Genomic DNA, 19,977 nt, shown 5'->3' on the forward strand with positions numbered 1-19,977 from the left:
GACTCCTCTCACTGGTGTTAATGGTGAGGATTGAGGCTTCTTGATTGCTGGGCCAGGCCACGGGCGTCACACTCACCACCACTTCATCCAACTCATTCCAGAATTTTTCTTTCTCATCCGTCGCATACCCAACTTGTGAAGCATATCCACACATAACATTAATCAGCACGCCATCAAGTTCCAGCTTCATAAACATCACTTTATCTGACACTCTTTTCACCTCCAAAACACTGTTGGCATACTGTTAATTCAGAATAACCCTACCCCATTACTCCTCCCATCCACACCATGATGGAACAATTTGGACCCGCTTGCGATACACCAGGTCTTAATCCCCTTGTATCTGGTCTCTTGCACACACAATATTATCAACCTTCCTTCTCTCCATCATATCAGATAACTCTCTCCCTATACCAGTCATACTGCCAACATTCAAAGTTCCTACGCTCACTACCACACTAACCTTCTCTTCCTGCCTTCGGGCATGCCTTCCCCCTCTTCTTCTTCTTAGTCAGCCAACAGTAGCCCAGTTTCCAACACCCTGTTGGCTAACAGTATTGGTGATGGTCGTCGTTAACCTGGGCCTGGACTGATCCAGTATGGAAATCTGTATTGTTGTCCGCATATGTCATTTGGCAAAAGTTTTACACCGGATGCCCTTCCTGACGTAACCCTCCCTATTTATCCAGGTTTGGGACTGGCACGAAGAAATGCATTGGCTTTTGTGCATTCCCAGTGGCTGCATTGGAACTGAAGACTTTTAAGTACACAAAACAAAAGTAAAGACTAATCTTGCGTGATGCTTTTTGGAAAATACTTTTATTTATAATTCATATCCTTAATTGATAGTAGAAATATGAATTCATCATTTAGAACTTGTCAATGCAGTTACATATCTGCATATTTTTATATAATGTTTTGCTTTTCAGTGAGTTCATCTTTGCAGCATTTTTGTAAACAAACATTGCTGTATCAGTTACAAAACTTTCTAACAAGACTAGGGCTAACACTTTTGTTAGGCTAGCAGTGTTTTATAGTATTTCTTTAGCAGGACTGCGGATTTCAATTAACTTGCAATAGACAGTAACTATACTCTTATCTCGCAAAATACAAGTTCTTTCTGGTCTGAAATACAAAAAAAAAACCTAATTCTACAAAAAATCATTCTAACACATTTTTGGATATTTTAATAAATTCTGTACATTCCCCAAGGGTCTAGTATTGATCCACTGCTACTGTCTCTTTTTAGTAAAGACATCTCCACAGGCCTTGAGCATCTTAACCTTATGTATACTGATGACATCCTTGTCCTAAAATCCAGAAATAGACTATACACCCTCGTGAACAAACTTCAAAACACTTTCAGAAAATAATTCACTTGGACCCATGAAAATGACTACTCATTTAGCCCCTGAAATCCAGCATAGTGATCTTTGGAATATCAAAAAAGCTTCCAAAAATCCTAAGAAGCAGCACTCTCCCACTAGTCCTGGAACAAAAATATTTAGGACTAGCCCTAGAAGTCTCACTTTCCTTCAGTAAACACAGTGAGACCTCCATTGCTAAATCATTTATCCAACTCAAACTCTGCTATAAAATCTCCAATCTGCTAACCTCAATCCAAACTGGAATACAAACTCCACTCCACTTTAGACCAAATACTAAGAAACTGCAGTTAAGAAAATAATGCAGATTTGTTCTCACTGACCAAAAAAACACCACTGCCATCTGTTAGAACCTTGTAAATGGTTCCCATTCAGTGAAAGGGCAACCTTTTTTCCTCCCATCTAATTTTCAGAATTCTCAGTCAAGGAAACTGCCTCACTACTAAGGTCCAAACCGCAAATCAGGTAGCAAAGTTACCCCTAAGAGGTGATGCAGATAATGCTATATTCCTGGTTAGACCCAGATTCAAGACACTATTTGTGAAACAGCATTCTCTTTATAGGCCCAGCAGTATGGAATCCTCTGGCATATGAAGCAAGACAGGAAGACGCATTACAATTTCAAAAATATACTGCGAGTGCTTCTTCAAAGAAGCGTAGTACTACTGTTACAAAGAAAAAGGGTAGGCTAAGCATATGTCACATAAAGCATACAAGAAACTATAAGACAAGGGTTAACAGCTATCTTAGTAAGTAGTCTCTCCTAAAGCTGTCTTCACATCATGATATAATGTGTAATTGAAAAGGTTACCACTTTCTGTCTCTGTTGCATATCTTCCTTAAATGTGCATATTCTAAATGTGCTGCAGTTGTCATCTTGTATACCATATTTTGAAAATCTGACTATCTGTGTCTGTACCCATTTTGTAACTTCAACTGTTATATGTTTGTAGTTTATTGGCATTTTTTATCCTTAGAAGCTCACAAATATCTACGTTTGTACACATTTTGTAACTTGTTTTAACTGGTATATATTTGTAGATGTTCTTCATCTCACATTGCTGCAGTCCTTACATATGGGGGTAGTCCGCTGTCCTCGGTCGGCCCGAATACCAAAGTATTAGGCTGACGTCGGTCATGGGCGCTCAGATCTGACATCAGAGCGTCAGGGTATAAAAGCGCATGACCGACGTCATATCTTCAGTCTTTTTTGCCGCATGGTCCGATGCAGAAGCAGCGTTGCAAGTGCCGTTCGGCGTTCTGAAATTTTCGTATTCTGAGTTTCAGACCGAAACCAAGTTGGGTTAAGTGCCCCGTTGGGGAATATTTTTGTTTTTTCTTGCCTCAGTTAATTCCGGATGTCAGAAAAAGTGAATAATTGTATTTCTTGTGGGAAACAGATACCGCATAGGGATTATCACTCTTTGCATTCCTTGTTTGGGCCCGGACCACGACGTAGTCGGGTGTCTGTTTTGTGCTAGGTTTAATAAGCGCACTATAAAAAGAAGGTTAGATTGTGCTAGGTTAGTCTTTGGTAAGCGGTGTAATTATACTATGCCGTCGGATCCTCCGACGCCCGCTTCCACGAAGAAGCGCAAAGACAAATCCTTGAAACCTAGACAGGTTGATTCGTCCGTTTCGGACGCCGGTCCTGCAGAAGCTACAGTGGAGCAGGTGGATCCGGCTGAAGTTTCTGTTGAGTCTCAGGGGGAAACTTTGATTTTGCAGAATGTGGCCTCACAGGAGTCGGGTCAAGCTGAAGGGGCCTCTCAGGTTACTGTTCTCCCTTCGATGCCTAAGGTGGTTAGGCCTTCTGCTACTATTTCTAAGGCTTCTTCTAAGGGCAGGTCTGTTTTGCCTTCCTCTGGTGTCCCTCCAGGTACTTCTGGGTCTGTGCCTAAAAAGCACATGCTTAAAATGGCAGAAGATTTGATTTCTTTAATTAGAGGTTCTATGCCCCCTCCTGATAAGAGGCCCAGGGTGGAGCCAGAGTTGGAAAGCTTGGATCAGGCCTCAGATGACTCAGACTCTTCTGCTGAAGATATTCAAGATTTTCCCCTTATTCAGATTCTGATGCAGAGGATTCCACTCCTTCTGCTTCTCCTCCAGAGGATTTTTCATTTTCAGAAACTCTGCATTCCATGAGGGAGCATTTTAAGTGGGAAGGACAGGATTTCTCTGATACACGGAAGAGGCTTAGGGAATTCTTGTTTTTACCACAGCATAGACCCTTGGCTATACCTCCTGTTTTGGATGTTGTTCAAGATGTTTTCTCGGAGGCTTCCCTTAATCCAGATTCTTTGCCTCCTCGCCAGTTAAACCGGACAGGTATTACAGGGTGCCTGAGGCTCATAAATATCTGTATAAGAGTCCTAGGGCGGACCCAGAAACTATTAGTCAGGGGCCTAAGGGTGTTAGAGCTTCTGTTGTAAAGAATCCGGTTCCTCTAGATAAGGAAGCTAGAGCTTTGGATAGATGGGGTAAGAAGGTGTATACCTCTTCTACTTTAGCAATGAGGGCTTTAAATTGCCAGTTTCATATGTTGAAGTATCAGAATTTCCTCCTTTCTCAGCTAAAATCTAAAGTGGATGCTTTGGCAGAGGGCATAGAGTGTAAAGAATTGCAAGATTTAGTACATGTCTCTGAACAGGTGGGTAAGCATTCTTTGCAGTGTGGTTTTGATGCTGTACAGGCCTCTTCTAGGGTGGCTGCCACTGGTTCAGTTCTTCGTAGGCACGCCTGGCTTAAGGATCAGAATTTGTCCGAGCATGTTAAAACTAGAATTCTGGATGCCCCTTTACAGTCTGAAGTTTTGTTTGGTCCCCCTGTGGAGTCGGTTTTGAAGAAAATGGAAGACAAGGCTAAGTCAATGCAGACTGTTAAAGATTTTTTGCAGGTTCAACTTCCTAAGTTTAGTAGAAATTGGCCTACTAAGGGGTGGACCTACCCTTCTTCTGATTCTCAGTCTAGGGGTAGATCTAGACGTGGCAGGGGCAGAGCTCACAGTACATTCAGGCCTAGTACTTGGAGTTCACCTGCACAATCTGCAGGTGAGGGCAGGGGCCAGTCCTTTCGTAAACAGGCCCAATGACCTGTATTTCCAGCTGCCAGATTCTTCTTCCCTGGCAGCTCCTTTGGGAGGAAAGTTAGCACTCTTCAAGAAAAACTGGCTTTCAGTCACCCAGGACAAATGGGTATTGGACATTATAAACCGAGGCTACAAGTTCTATTTCCATACATTGCCTCCTTTCAAAGGCATGCCAGACGTTCCTCCTCGGCAAAGGATAGAGGCTCACAAGCAGATTTCTTTACTTCTTCAAATAGGAGCTATACAGCCAGTTCCTCTGTCAGAAGTGGGACTAGGATTTTATTCTCGCCTGTTTCTAGTACCAAAGAAAGGGAACACGTGGAGACCAATTTTGGATTTATCTATCCTCAACACTTATCTGGACATTCCAAAGTTCAAAATGCTGGTGTTACAGCAGCTTTTACCTCTGTTGGGAAAAGATCACTGGATGGTAACTCTGGATCTCAAAGAGGCTTATCTTCATGTTCCTATCAGGCCCAGTTGCAGGAGGTACCTGCGTTTTCGGGCTGGAAATTTACATTATCAGTTCTCTGCATTGCCCTTTGGCTTATCTACTGCGCCCAGAGTGTTCACAAAGGTTCTGGCTCCAGTGATAGCCTTTTTCAGGTTAAGAGGAATACAGATTTATCCTTATTTGGACGATTGCCTGATTATTGCACAACGCAAAGACGAACTTCTGCATCATCTACAGTATGTGATGGTAGTGTTAAGATGCCTAGGGTATTCTGTGAACGAAATAAAGTCCAGTCTAGTACCCTCTCAGGACATGTGCTTTCTGGGTGTGAGACTGAATACAGCTTCCCAGATGGCCTTTTTGACCCCGGACAAACAAAGAAGCCTTTCTCTCTATTTCCATCAAATGTCTCTACAGTCCAGGCTGACTGCAAGGACAGTCCTTCAAGCCTTGGGGTTCATGGCATCTTGTATTCTGGTGCTTCCCAATGCCAAACTGCATATGAGGAAGCTTCAATTGTATCTCAAGAATGTATGGACATAACACTGCCAAGATCTAGACACTGTCATTCAGATAATACCTTGCATTCAGAAAGAATTTTTGTGGTGGGCTCAGGAATGTCACCTAAACAAGGGACTCTCTGTGACCCGACCAGAGGCGAGTCAGATTCTAACGACAGATGCCTCGGACAAGGCTTGGGGAGCACACCTCAATGGAAAATGGGTGCAAGACACGTGGCCTGTCAGACTTCAACATTTACATATCAACTTGAAGGAGATGTTAGCAGTCCAATTTGCATTGATGGCTTTCAAAGATTTACTTTACCCAGGACAGGTGTTAATTCAAACAGACAACACTACTGTCATGTGGTACATCAACAAGCAAGGGGGAACCCATTCGTACCCTCTTTGCAGGCAAGCGATGATTTTGTGGGAGACTGCTCTCAGTTTACACCTCAATCTTCAGGCAAGGTTTCTACCAGGAGCACAGAACTCCTTAGCGGATGTGTTGAGCAGACATTGTGGATCCTCACGAGTGGAAACTGGATCCTCATGTGTTTCAAAAGTTGACAGTGTTATGGGGGACTCCAGACATAGATCTGTTCGCTTCTCCACTAAATTACCAGTTGCCAAAGTTTTGCACAAAAATGTTTCATCCCACAGCTTGGAAGGTGGATGCTCTATCATTCAGTTGGAGCAATCTTCATGTCTATGCCTTTCCACCTCTGCCTCTCATTCCCAAGGTACTCCTGAAGGCCAGAAAAGACAAGCCATCCATGATTCTGATAGCACCGGATTGGCCTCGACAGCACTGGTACCCACTACTGAGGAGTTTGGTACGGGAGCCTCCGTAGCCTCTGCCTTTGATTCCACATCTTTTGTCTCAGGAGGGCAATCACTTCCTCAATGTCAAGATTCAGTCTCTGCATCTCACAGCCTGGCATATTCTGTTTTAGACCCTGGAGGGTCTCGGCTTCCACAACAAGTTTTGAATGTTATTTTGGAGGCCAGAAGGCCTAGTACAAGGAAAGTTTACGCTGATAAATGGAGGAGATTTTTTCTTTGGAGCTAAGCGAAGAACTTTGATGTTTCCAAGCCTGATTTAAGTGTTTCTCTTCAATATCTTACTGAGTTATTGGACAAGGGTTTGTCTTTCTCCTCGATAAAGTTTCATGCTGCAGCCATTTCTGCTCACTATGACTGTGACCCTCCTTTATTTTCCCATCCTTTGTTTAAGCAATTTCTTAGAGGGGCAAAGAACATAAGACCCCCACGTAGAGCTCCTACTCCTGCTTGGGATCTCAATTTTGTGTTGGAAAAGCTTACTCTGCAACCTTTTGAGCCTGCAGCTACGGCCGAGTTAAAGTATTTATCATGGAAGACTGCTTTTCTGTTGGCCATTACCTCTGCAAGAAGGGTTTCTGAATTACAGGCCCTTATGGCAGTGGAACCTTTCCTGATTTTTCATAAGGATAGGGTATCTTTGCGTACTAATCCTTCCTTTATGCCTAAAGTGGTTTCTAGTGTGGCCTTGAACCAAACTATTCATTTGCCTACTTTTTATGCAAACCCCCAAAATAAAGGGGAGAAGATTTTGCATACTTTGGATATTCACAGGCAGTTACGTTATTATTTGAGCAGAACAAAAGGGTTCAGGCAGTCTCAGCAGTTGTTTGTTTCTTTTGCTTTGGGTTCTCAGGGAAAACCTGTTTCAAAACAAACTATTTCTAAATGGATTGGGTTCTGTATTTCTTTCTGTTATTCCCATCATGGTAAGGAGATTCCGGCTGGAATCAGACCTCATTCCACTAGAGCTACTGCCACTTCTACTGCCTTTCTAAGGGGGGTAGCTACAAAAGATATCTTGGAAGCAGCCACTTGGAGTTCCGTACATACTTTTTCCAAGCATTACCACCTTCCTCTTTATTCTAAGTCTAGGGCTGGATTTGCCACTGCAATATTACAGGGCATTTTAGCAGCCCCTAATGCTTTATGATTTTGCCATCCTCCCTTTACCTCTGCTTTGGGATTCTACCCATATGTAAGGACTGCAGCAATGTGAGATGAAGAACATAGTACAGTTTTGTACCTACCATAAATGTAGATGTTCGAAGATCCACATTGCTGCAGTCCAATTTACCCTCCCTCCTTGCGCTCTGTAGTTTGGCATGGTTATGCGGTTTGGGTGATCGTTGTTGTTGGGCATGTTTTTGGGAGGTATCCTGTTTTTGGGCTGTGGCCTTTCTTTTTAGGGCCTTCTGACATCTGGGGCAAGAAAAGACTGAGGATATGACGTCGGCCATGCGCTTATACCCTGACGCTCTGATGTCAGATCTGAGCGCCCATGACCGACGTCAGCCTAATACTTTGGTATTCGGGCGACCGAGGACAGCGGACTACCCATATGTAAGGACTGCAGCAATGTGGATCTTCGAACATCTACATTTATGGTAGGTACAAAACTGTACTTTTGTAATTGGCATTTTTTATTTTAAGAAGCTCTTGAGTATCTCTGAATATTTACATGTCTGTATACGTTTTGTAACTTGTTTTAACTGGTATATGTTTGTAATTTATAACTGGCATTTTTTTTTCCTAAGAAGCTCTTGAATATCTCTGAATATCTACGCGTCTGTACACATTTTGTAACTTGTTTTAACTGGTATACATTTGTATTTGACATTTTTTATCCCAAGAAGCTGTTGAATATCTTGCTGTTGTTCAACTCTTATGGTTTGCAGTGTTAATACAATTGTTGCTGTATGTGCCGAGGAGATGGCTGAAAAGAGTCAGAGGACCAGCCCCACCTACCAGTTATCAAATATTATAAATAACAAAAAACATTTTTCATCTTTTTTTGATGGTAGTTTTCTTAGCCACCATTAACAGTAAAACATACCAACACTTTCACTTCTTTAGTGCATGCTGTTTTACACCACCTCAAGCAATCTGTATTCTGGGGTTAAATCGTTTTCTAAGTATAAGACTTGGTATGCTATTCAAGTCATTTTTGTGCTGAAGGAACATCTTCCAGTCCCAAAATATATGATGCCAGCAAACCTGTTCATAGGTTGGTACTAGGCTGTCGACCCTAGGGGCCAATACAAGCCTAGCTATAACAATTCCCTGGATATTTCTTCCCACAATATTTACTTCCCTGGACCACTGTCTAGAAGGGCGACTGACGTGATCCTCGAGGTAGATTTCCTATCTCCCATGCAATTGTCAAGGTTCCTTTTGAAGAGGGCCAAGGAGCCGCTCTGCTTGACATGTATGGGCAGCCTATTCTAGAGTATGGGGAGTCTCTGGGTCAGGAACCTATCCCTCCAGCATGTTTTGTTTATTGTGATGACAAGGTTTAGATTCCTGGAGCATGTGGCTCTGAAGGCTTGGGATTTCTTTAAGTGGAGCATGTCCAACACCTCAGGGTTTGACATGGCCTTGTATGTTAAGCAGAGATCACCTCTGAGAAGACGATATGCTACAGAGTATAGCTGGAGTATTTTTTAGACTGTCCGCATAGGGCATCTGCTTCAAGCCTGTGATTCTTTTAGTGAGGTATTTCTCTGGCCATTACAGCTGTAGCAGATGTCTTGTGAGGTACATACCAAATGGGGAGTTGTACTCTATAATGGGTGTAATGAGGGATGAGTACAGTGGGACAATGACCTCCTTTTTCTGGATGAAAAGCCCTTAGTGATGAGGTGTGCCACATAGAAGGATTTCCTGACTGTTGTGGCGATGTGGTTATCGAAGGTGAGACAACTGTCCACCTGTGTCCCCAAGTCTCTCATCACACTTTCGGTGTTTAGTGTACTGCCACCTATGTGGTAATTCATGGGTACATGATTTTTCCCAAAGGGGATAACTATACATTTCTTGGCATTAAGCTTGAGCTCGTGGCTCTGGCACCAAGCATCTGTTTCTTTAAGGCCCTCTTGTAGAATATCCACATCATTTGTGGATTCAGTAATGGCTCCCAGTTTGCAGTCCTCTGTGAACTTTGTTAATCAGAGTCCGTGAGTGTTGACCTGTACTTCAGAGAAGTAGATGCTAAACAAGAGTGGCCCCAGGACTGAACCCCGAGGTACTCCACTTGTCACCTGCCTGGAGCTGGATTTGGAGTCGGCTACTTTTACAGTCAGGGTTCTGTCAGTAAGCCAGTTGGCAACCCATCGAGTGACGTAGGGATTTATGGCCAGCTTAGTAAGTTTATCTATGATTACAGAGTGGGGGATGGTGTCAAAGGCCTTTGCAAGGTCCAGATAGGCTGTGTGGATGATCTTACCCTCATCCACAGCTCTGGAGACTGATTCGAAGAAGTCAGTCAGGTTCAGGAGACAAGATCGACCCTTCACGAACCCAAACTGGGTGGGGTTCAGTGTTTGAAGGTTGCCAATGTCTTTGTTAATAAGTTCCATGATAATGCGTTCCATGCCCTTGCAGATCAGGCTCGTCAGACTGATGGGACGGTAGTTCCCGGGATCCAAGGTGGGATCCTCTTTTGTGGATTGGGATAACTGTAGCTGTGCGCCACTTATGGGCACAAAGCCTGAGGTGAGGTTATGATTAAACATGACACTTAGTTGCGGTGTCAGTTCATTTTGTAGTTCATGTAGTACACAGCCTGGGATGTCATCTGGTCCCATGGATGCTGTATTCTTAGCTTTGGAGAGTGCGGTTTCTACCTGTGTGGCCGTGATTACTGGAATTTGGCAATCTTTTGGTATTGAGATGGGCCCTTTAGGGGGTGAGAGGGGGGTGAAGTTGGCACTAAATCGATCTGCCAGGATATTGGCAATGTCCTTGGGATCAGTATATTTAATACCATTCTGTTGTAGCTCAGAGCAGATCCGAGCATTGCCATTTAGATTCTTGACATAACTATAGAATGCCTTGTGGTTGTCTTTGGAATCTTTAGCAATTTTATTTTCGTAACTTGCTTTGGAGGATTTTGAGGGATCTCAGCTTCTTACTGAGGCTTGTAAGGGAAGTTTTTGCATCCTGGGATTTTTCTCTTTTCTGCAACAGTTTCTTCTTTCTGTTGTATAGTTTGTTTATGGCAGGGGATCACCAGATTGGCTTAATTTTTTTTAGAGGAGAGCATCTTGGTTCTATTTGGGATGGCACGATTCATGCACGAGTGGATGTGCTCGTACAGTGCCTTAGTGTAGGATTCAGCAGTCTAACTTTCAGCTCCCATCTGCATAGTGTCATAAAGTTTGTCACTTCTGACTTGAGTAGCATAACGTTGGCTTTGGAGTAGTTTTTTTACAGAGGTTTCCTTACTAGGGGGGTGGGGGTGGGGGTGGGATGTGGATGTCAAGGGTGATTAGCTTATGGTCAGACCTGACCAATGAGGGGGTGTCCGCTGGTGTGGAGCATCCGTCTCCCATGTTGGTAATGACCAGGTCTAGGATATTGGAGCCCCTGGTGGGACAATGGATTAGTTGATCCAGGGCATTGGAATATATGAATTCCAAGAACCGTTGGGAAAAGGTGTTGGTACCGGAGTAATTTTCCCAGTTAATGGCAGGGTAGTTGAAATCGCTCAGTATTAGTGTTTGGTTGTATCTTAATATTTTTCAGTATGTTTAGAAAGGTGTCTTGAGAATCTTGGGGCATGGTGGGGATCTGTTGCAAGCTACAGTTTGGATTGTAGTCTTACCTAGTGTTAGTTGCACCTGGAGAATTTCAGATCCATTGTGTTGGGCAACTAGCCTGGAGGTGTGAATATCCTTGGTGAATATGGACACTCCTCCACTTTTAGTGTTTCGGTCTTGGTTTGGTGTCCAAAAAGTGTGGTAAGAGTTGCAGCCTGGTATTGCAGGGGTGATCTCTGGAACCTTGAACCGGGTCTCCGTTACTGCACAGATATCGATGTTCTCCATTTTTAGGATTGCCTAGAGAGAGTGCATTTTGAACTCTCGCATCTTCACCATATGCCTCTTGTCTGAGAGAACACTTTTTCACGCAGTGAAATATTTGTGAAAACATTTCCATGCAAAAATACTAAGTTTTCTTGAACTGGTTGCATATCTAGGGTTAAGAGCCCAATTCCATTTGCTAATTGTCTGTATCTTTAACTATTCACTCCATGCTAGTTTTATCTTCGTATTGTATTGTCTGCCGAAATCTAGTTTTGTTTTAGATGCTGTACTTATTGCACATTTCTTGTCTGCCCTTTCTGTTCTGACACCAGAAGTAAAATGTAATATTTTTAGTTAATGAAATTACTGTCCAACTTCTGCATATCATCTTTGACCTGAATATACTAGTTGATATGAGTTTGGCAACACTTTTGTCTAGCTTCATCCAATTTTATTCCTTCATCCCCTTTTATCATTTGCTTTCAAAATCATGGCTCTCTGCTCTTTTTCCTCCGAATGCTCATTACATTTTCTTCTGTGTTTTTTCCTTTTGCTGTATATAGTATAACCTATAGGTAGTGGTCTGTTTTTTTTTTTTGAAAGTCTAACTTTCTTTAACATAACTTTTAGTACTTTGTGTATGTAAAGCTGCACATAATGCTCTTTAGATTTCATTTTTTGTTCTGCCCAGATGTACATATGTTATCCTCGTTTTTTTTTTTCCCCTTGTCTGGCACTGTGCCTGTCATGTCCCTCCATTTGGAGATATTTTTTGTATTCTGAATCAAGAGTCCTTGATATATTTTGACTTCATGTAGTTAAACGGTTCTGGAGCTGCTCTTCTCTTCTGCAGTGAAAATGGGGATTTCACTGTTGGATATTCCTAGCCAATAAATTAAAATAAATGGTCTCATTGAAAAAGAAACCTTACAGAGGCATTGTAAGAAGCCATTGGTAAACAGCATAGTTATTGTATATAAATGAAGGGTGGAAAACGAGACGGAATGAGTCACATTGGTGTACACATTTCTTTCTGGACTGACAACCAGAAGAGGAGGCCGGGAAATAAAAGTATGGCAGTTCCCATGAGTTTATTTTTTCTGTAAAAGAAATAGGATGACTCTGGTGCTTTGGAAGAGTGCAAAATATCAGTGGGTGTGTTGGGGGGGGGGTATATTTATGTACTTTAGTTTCAGGATTTAGTGTGTTACTTTGGTTTTGCTCAAAATTACCCATTTTTCATGAGTGTTAAAGCATAATTATAATATAAATAGTGTTTTTTTTTTTTTTTTTTGTCCATAGTTTAACTTTAGTAGCCAAAACACAGTTCCTCAGCAGGCCTCATACAGGGTGGCTTTATCTATTTTTGCAAAATTACATTTTCCCACTCTACTCTGACTGTTGTTCCATGTAAATATTTATAAGAAAAAAGGGCACAGTAAGCAAAAATAAAGCAAGGTGACAGCTTGCGTTTTGGCAAAGTGCTATGTTTTGGCATAACTACAACTTTGTATTGAGGGCATAACTAAAGTTAGAAGCATCTCAAAAGTGTGTAAAAGTGCTTAGAGTGTGTGCTTATTACTGTGCATGTGTTTCAAAGAATTTGTGTGCAAAGTGAAATTTTGTGAAATACAGTCAAAGTATAGCCATTTTGAAAAGTTTCTTGTGCTGGGTGTGTCTATTCACAAAGTGCTGCCATTCGAGTGTTACTTGCACTGTAAAGAATTGTCTAGCAAGGTGCCAAAATTTTGGGGACATTTTAATGTGCTGTATGCAGTTGTTCGCAAAGTGCAGCTACTTCGAAATGTTGAGTTTTGGACAAGAGAGGCCCAGTTTATTCACATTGTGCAGTTATTTGGTACGTTTCTTACGCTGATAAGAGGTGATATATTGCAAAAACAATATTACAAGAATATTACAGTGCCTGAGAGTTTATTTCACTCTCATCGTAAAGTTGGTTGAGATGTTTCTTAAAATGATGATAAATGACTGGCAAAATGTTGAATGACTTTAGCCTTCTGAATGATATTACAAGAGTGTTGAACTGCCCAAGAAGTTTATTTCGCAATGTCCAATTATTAAAAGGTGCTACAAGTTTATTCATTAGCATTATTTCGAAAAGCTCAAAAGGTATGAATTCAGAAGTACAAAGGCATTGGACAAAGTTACAAATACTGGCATAAGTTTCTGGCTTATGTGAATGAGTATGCTTGTGCTCATTTCCAAAACCCTTCACTGGTATTTGTTAACATGGCAGATGGATTTCGAAGACCCCTACCACTTGTGTTCAGAATATTGCAGAGAACTGGAGAATATTTGAGCAAGAGTACCATATTTTCTATACAAGCAGTTTATGCAGATAGCGATGCACGCATAGGGCATTCATTTAGCTAAACCTAGCGGGGTCAGAGACCATAGAAAGAGAGCATTAATTTGTGTATTCACCTGCAGTATATGAAGGAGAAGGTGAAATATGTCATATTGTTGAACAGGATGAATCCAGAGAAGACCCACAGTGTTTTGAAGCTCAAGTTCAGGGAAATGTGTAACCCCCAGGTAAATATTACATTAGAGAGGCATTTGTTTTACACGAGAGATCAGAAGCCAGGGGAGACATTTGCAGCTTTTATAACTGACCTGAGAAACAGAGCAAAAACGTGTCAGTTTGGTGACTTAAAAGATGAGCTGATAAAGGACAGGCTTCTGTGTGTATTAACAGTGCTGCTGCTGTGAGAATGATTTTGCTTCGTGGTAGTGATTTAACACTGAGTAAAGCCATTGAGATTTGTCAAATCCATGAGGTGACAGAAAAACACACGAGTATGCTTGCAAGTGACGAGCATGAGTTCAGTTTGCTACAGATCAAATGTAGATGGTATGCAACACGTGGCTGACAAAAGTAGGCCCAAGCAGGTGGCAGCTACGAGATTTCCAGGGAAGATGTGTAGCTTGCCAGTAAGGTCTAAGAAAGGAGCATGCTCCAGCTCAATGCAGTACGAGTATGAATCAGCAAAACCTAAATCCAGCTTTATTGTTAACTTTCGCAGTTGTGGTGCAAATCATGATTCTAAAAGAGAGAAGTGCTTAGCATATGGTCAGCAATGCTACAAGTGTAAAAATGGAATCACTTTCAAAAGTTTTGTAAATCAAGTAAACCTCACACAGTTGTACAGAAAGGTCACACAAAGAAGCAAATTAATCAAGTAGAGCTGAAGAAGACAGCTTTCAGTGTAGATGGTGGATCAGTGCTTGATGAAAGAGTTGATGCAGTGAATTTATTAACAAGAAGCAGGATCTTTTGTACTGTCTGGATTAATGGAAAATCCACTGAGCTCAAAGTAGACACTGGTTCAAAGTGTAATGTTATATCAGCAGACACATTTTCTAAAGTGAGAACTAACGAACAACTCAGTCTAGCTAGCAGTGTAAGACTTATTGCTTATGGAGGTGAAGAAATTTAAGCCGAAGGTTCAGTGGTGCTGTCATGTTTGGCCGAGAACGGTTAGAACTTCTATATAGTCTGAAGACCAGTGCAATCTTTATTGGCTCTCAAAGATAGTTTAGCAAAAGAAAGCAGATTCATTCTTAAAGAAGAACATCTTGTAAATGCATTTCCAAATTCTAATTTTTCTGAAGCCATTTTCTCAGGGTATGCTGATGTTTTCGATGACAAGTTAGGCAAACTTCCAGTTGTGTATTCCATGAAGTTAGATCCAGAGGTCACTCTTGTAGTCAGACCAGCAAGAAGAGTTCCGATAGCTATGCAGGATCAAGTTAAAACTCAGTTGGATAAAATGGTGCAACAAGGTTTGATTTGTCCAGTCACAGAACCAACTGAATGGGTATTTGTGTATGGTAGCAGCTCACAAGAAAGGCTCAGATGAAATCAGAATATGTATTGACCCAAGAGATCCGAACAAAGCATTAGAGACCGTATCATCCAGTGCGCACAGCCGAAGAGGTTGCAGCCTTAATACCGCATGACAGTGTTTTCTTTGTCTTGGATGCGAAGAGTTCATTTTTGCAAGTGATGCTTGATTGCAAATAGGTTCATAGACTGGTACTGGGCTGTCTGCCCGAAGGCGTATATTAGCCAAGCCACGTTGTGCGATATTCACCGCCCCTTTAGTAGTTCCCTAGACCATTGTACTAGCAGCTAGTACCCTTGGCCCCTATCTAGTAGTGCTGTTGGTGTGATCCCCAGTGTGAACTTTGTTACCCATTCACTCAAGGTTTCTCGAGTGATAGTGAGGGGCTCTGTCTTATGTAGATCGGGACCCTGTTCCATAGTAAGGGAAGTCTCTGTGAAGGGAATCTATCCCTCCAACATGTTCTATTCATTGTTGTGTTGCGGTTTATATCCCTAGAGTGTGTAGCTCGAGTAGATTTGGTTTTAAGATGGAGCATGTTCAACAATTCTGGGTTGGACATGGCTCTGTACGTTAGACAGAGATCGCCTCTGAGAAAGCGGTATGCAACAGAGAACAGTCTTAGCTTTTTCAGTCGTGCTGCATAGGGCAACTGTTTGAGGCCAGTAATCCTCTTGGTTAGGTACCTCTGTGGTCTCTCCAGCTACTGGAGATGTCTAGCCAGGTACATTCCATTTGGTGCATTGTACTCAATAATGGGTCTGATGAGGGAAGAGTAGAGGGGCACCATTACATCCTTGGATCTTGATGCAAACCCTTTCGTGATCATATGGGTCACATAGAAGGATTTTCTAACCACTTTGGCAACATGGTTATCAAAGGAAAGCTGACCATCTACTTGGGTCCATAGATCCCTTATTTCTTCTTCAGATTTCAGGGGATTACCTCCTATGTTGTAGTTTGCGGGTACTCTGTTTTTTCCAAAGGGGATTACTATGCATTTTTTTGCATTTAGCTTGAGACCATGGCTTTGACACCATGCATCAGTCTCATTGAGGCCCTTGTCGGCTGGAGACTCTATTATAGCACCCAGTTTGCAGTCGTCCGCAAACTTAGCCACAGCCCTTCTGTGCTTGCCTGTACTTCTGAGAAGTATATGCCAAACAGGAGGGGCCCCAGGACAGAGCTCTGAGGCACACCACTCATTACTGGTCTGGATTCGGACATAGATCCCGCTACTCTTACTTTATGGGATCTGTCTGAGAGCCAGTTTGCGATCCATCTTGTGACGTAAGGGTTTATGCCCAGGCTGGTGAGCTTATCAATAATACCTGAATGGGGAATGGTGTCAAATGCTTTAGCAAGATCAAGGTAAGCCGTGTGTACCTCCTTTCCCTTATCTATAGCCTGAGTAACTGTCTCAAAGAAATCCACCAGGTTCAGGAGGCATGATCTGCCCTTGAAGCCGAACTGTGTGGGGTCCAGCGACTTGAGGTTCCCAATCTCTCCATAGCCTTACAGATCAGACTGGTCAGGCTTATTGATCAGTAGTTCCCAGGGTCAGTTGTGGCCCCACTCTTGTGTAGCGGGACCACCGTTGCCGTGCGCCTTTCTTTGGGCACATATCCTGTGGAGAGGCTGAGACTGAACAGGGTATTAAGATGCGGGGTTAATTCCTTTTGGAGCTCACGTATGAGACAGCCTGGGACACCATCTGGTCCCATGGAGGCAGTGTTTTTAGCTTTAGATAGAGCCTTGTTAACCAACGTATCAGTAATAATTGGACTTGCACAATCCCTTGGAATGGTAATAGGCCCTGTAGGTGGTGAGGGGTGGGAGAAATTTGCACTGAACCTGTCAGCCAAGATGTTGACAATGTCAGAAGGGTCAGTGTATTTTGTTCCATTTTGTACTAGCTCAGAACAGACCTGAGCGTTGCCATTTAGGTTTTTGACGTAGCCATAGAAGGCCTTATGGTTATCCTTGGCAACTTTCTTTTCAAAATTAGCTTTAGTTGACTTGAGGGCCCTCAATTTCTTACTAATGCTGATCAGGGATGATTTTTCTACTTGAGATTTGAGTCTCCTCCTTTTATTGTAAAGTTTGCTTATGGCCGGGGTCCACCAGACTGGTTTCTTCTTGCTTGAGGAAGGAGTCTTGGTTTTATTTAGGATAGCACAGTCCATGCAGTCCTGAAGATGCATATAGAGTGCCTTGGTGTAGGATTCCGCATCCTGGATATCATTATCCTTCTGCAAGGGAATAGTGAAGCTTTCCACTTCGGATGCAAGTAGTTTGAAGTTTGCTTTGGAAAGGTTTTTGACTATGGTTTCTGTGACTGGGGGAGGTGGAGGGGTGAGGATGTCCAGGGTTATCAGTTTGTGGTCTGATCTGACCAAGGAGGGAGTGATAACAAGTGTGGTACAATGGGCACCCATATTTGTGATGATTAAATCCAATATGTTGTCCCCTCTAGTGGGGGAACATACTAGTTGTTCAAGGGCATTTGAATTTATAAATTCTATGAATTGCTGAGCATAGGAGTTGGAACATTGGTAGTTCGCCCAGTCTATACCAGGGTAGTTGAAATCACCCAAGATTATGGTGTTGGGTAGGACCTTTATATTTTCCAATGTCTCAAGAAATGCAGAATGAGCATCTTGGGACATGGTGGGTGATCTATAACCGGCTATGACTTGAAATGAGGTTTTGCCTGCTGATAGTTGCGCATGGATGATCTCTGGGGCATCATGCTGCGCTACTAACCTGGAGATATGGGTATCCTTGATGAATATGGATACACCTCCGCCCTTTGTACTGCGATCCGGTAACTGAGGCCGGAAGGTATGATATGAATTTTAACCTGGCAGTGCCGAGGTGCTCTCTTAAGCCTTGAACCAGGTTTCCGTCACTGCACAAACATCTATTTTCTCCATGCTGAGGAGAGCCTCGAGTGTGTGCATTTTGAGGTTGAGACTTCTGGCATTGAGTAGCATTACCCTTAGTTTTTGGTTACCTGTGCAGGTTACGGTGGTTGGTTTGTCCTTAGAGCCTTGCCTAAAAAAGGCACTATGGGGGCAGCAAGAGCCTTGGCCAGTATTCGAAAACCTAGGGGTGACAGGTGCAACCCATCTCTGGCAAAACAGCGAGGCTTGTCTAACATGTCATCCCAGGCAGACAGACACTGGATCCCCTTAGAATGACACCAGAAGCTTAGCCAATTGTTGAAATTGATCATTTTGTCTTTGTATTGTGGTATCATTCTAGGTGAATGTAGTATGCTACTCAAGGTCAGGATCATACCAGCTTGGGCTACATGATCAGAGAGCTCCTCAATGTCTCTTTTCATGTAGTCCAGGGAGGCAAGTCTTAATCATTCACACCAACATGTATTTCTGAAGTGACCTAAGTGCCTGTGTTGTGGCGGATCCGAGCACCCAACAGGCAGCTGACAGTAACCTTCTCCTTGTTCAGCCTGGTGAGTGGAACATCCGTGTGCCTTACTATAGAGTCTCCTATTACTAGCGTGTTAGGTATGGTGTTTTGCCTTAAGGGCTGTTGAGGCACACTGCTGAGGTGAATTGTGTGTTTTCTGGCTTGTGTTTGGGGGTGCAGGTTGCTTGCTTGTCTGCTTTGGAGAGCACTGTTTGTTTTTCAGATTGGTACCTAGTGCCTCCGAATATGTTTTTTTGTATTTATGCGTATGTTTTGCTGGTGCTTGTTTTGTAGATTCATGTGCGACAGGTGGTGTGATGCAAGTGTGTCCCTTATCCTCTTGACTGTCTGTTACAGTCAATGGTTGAGAGTGCTTAGCCTCCAGTCTGGCTGTGTATTTGCATCTCTCACAAGTGTTTGTGTCTAGAGGTAAGAGGGAGAGGGTTGTCTGTATGCATGAGGCAGTTGTGACATTGCCTCAGGATGCCCAATTCCACCAGATGAACTGGAGAGTACACCTGAAGCTGACCTCTGGACATGCTTTGAAGAGTAAATTGAACTTAAGTCCTGCGGACGATCAAGGGTCTTATGCTATATTATAATAGTGCTGTCTAGGAGATTAGGACAAGTGCTGATTTCGGTTTTGCAAGTGCTCAGTAAGAGTTATAAATCCTCATTTATAACCACTTTTGGTCCTCAGTTTGGCAGCTACAGATTTCTAAGAATGCCATTTGGACTAAATTATGTGAGTGAAGTCTTACAGTGTGCAATGGAGCAAATTTTTTCAGGTTATCCTTGTGCTATAATAGTAGATGATTTATTGGTTGGAGGCTGTGGTGAAGGAAAGTATGTTAGAAACCTCAAAAAAATTCTAGATAAAGCACTTGAAGTAAATGTAAAGCTCAATCCTCTGAAGTGCAAATTCAGACTTCCAGAAGTTGCATACATAGGACATTTGTTCACGTGTACAGGCTTGAGACCAGACCCGACGAAGCAAACCACTATTCTTGAGATGTTGGCACCAGATAATGTACAAACTTTACAACATTTTTTAGGCATGGCCAACTATTTTGGCAAGTTTTTATACCAGACTTCAGTGAGTTTGACAGCACCTTTGAGAGCCAACACGGAAAAATGTTGGATGGTCATGGTTGGGACAGCACCAGAAGGCATTTGGAGACCTTATGCAGAAAATTCCCACTCCATCTACATTAAGATACTATGATGTGAACAAACCAGTTACTCTTTCCTGTGATGCTTCAAAACTTGGTCATGACGCAGTTGTACTTCTAGATGCATAGGTGACTGGTCTGCCCTCGAACACTAACCCAAACTGAGATGCAGTATGCTGAGATTGAGAAGGAGCTTTTGGCAAT

At 42.6% G+C, this 19,977-nt stretch overlaps 1 protein-coding gene across 1 annotated transcript in view; it reads left to right on the forward strand.

Moving 5' to 3' along the window:
- ANKFY1 (ankyrin repeat and FYVE domain containing 1) overlaps nt 1-19,977 on the forward strand; it is a 1,799,901-nt gene that overhangs the window by 182,615 nt on the left and 1,597,309 nt on the right. The window contains exon 8 of the mRNA XM_044082101.1: nt 9,879-9,902. Coding sequence (XP_043938036.1) covers nt 9,879-9,902 — 24 coding nt within the window. The remainder of the gene's footprint in view (nt 1-9,878; nt 9,903-19,977) is intronic.

Source organism: Protopterus annectens, chromosome 9.part0, assembly GCF_019279795.1.
Source record: "Protopterus annectens isolate FY-2018-M chromosome 9.part0, PAN1.0, whole genome shotgun sequence".
Taxonomy (NCBI): domain Eukaryota; kingdom Metazoa; phylum Chordata; order Ceratodontiformes; family Protopteridae; genus Protopterus; species Protopterus annectens.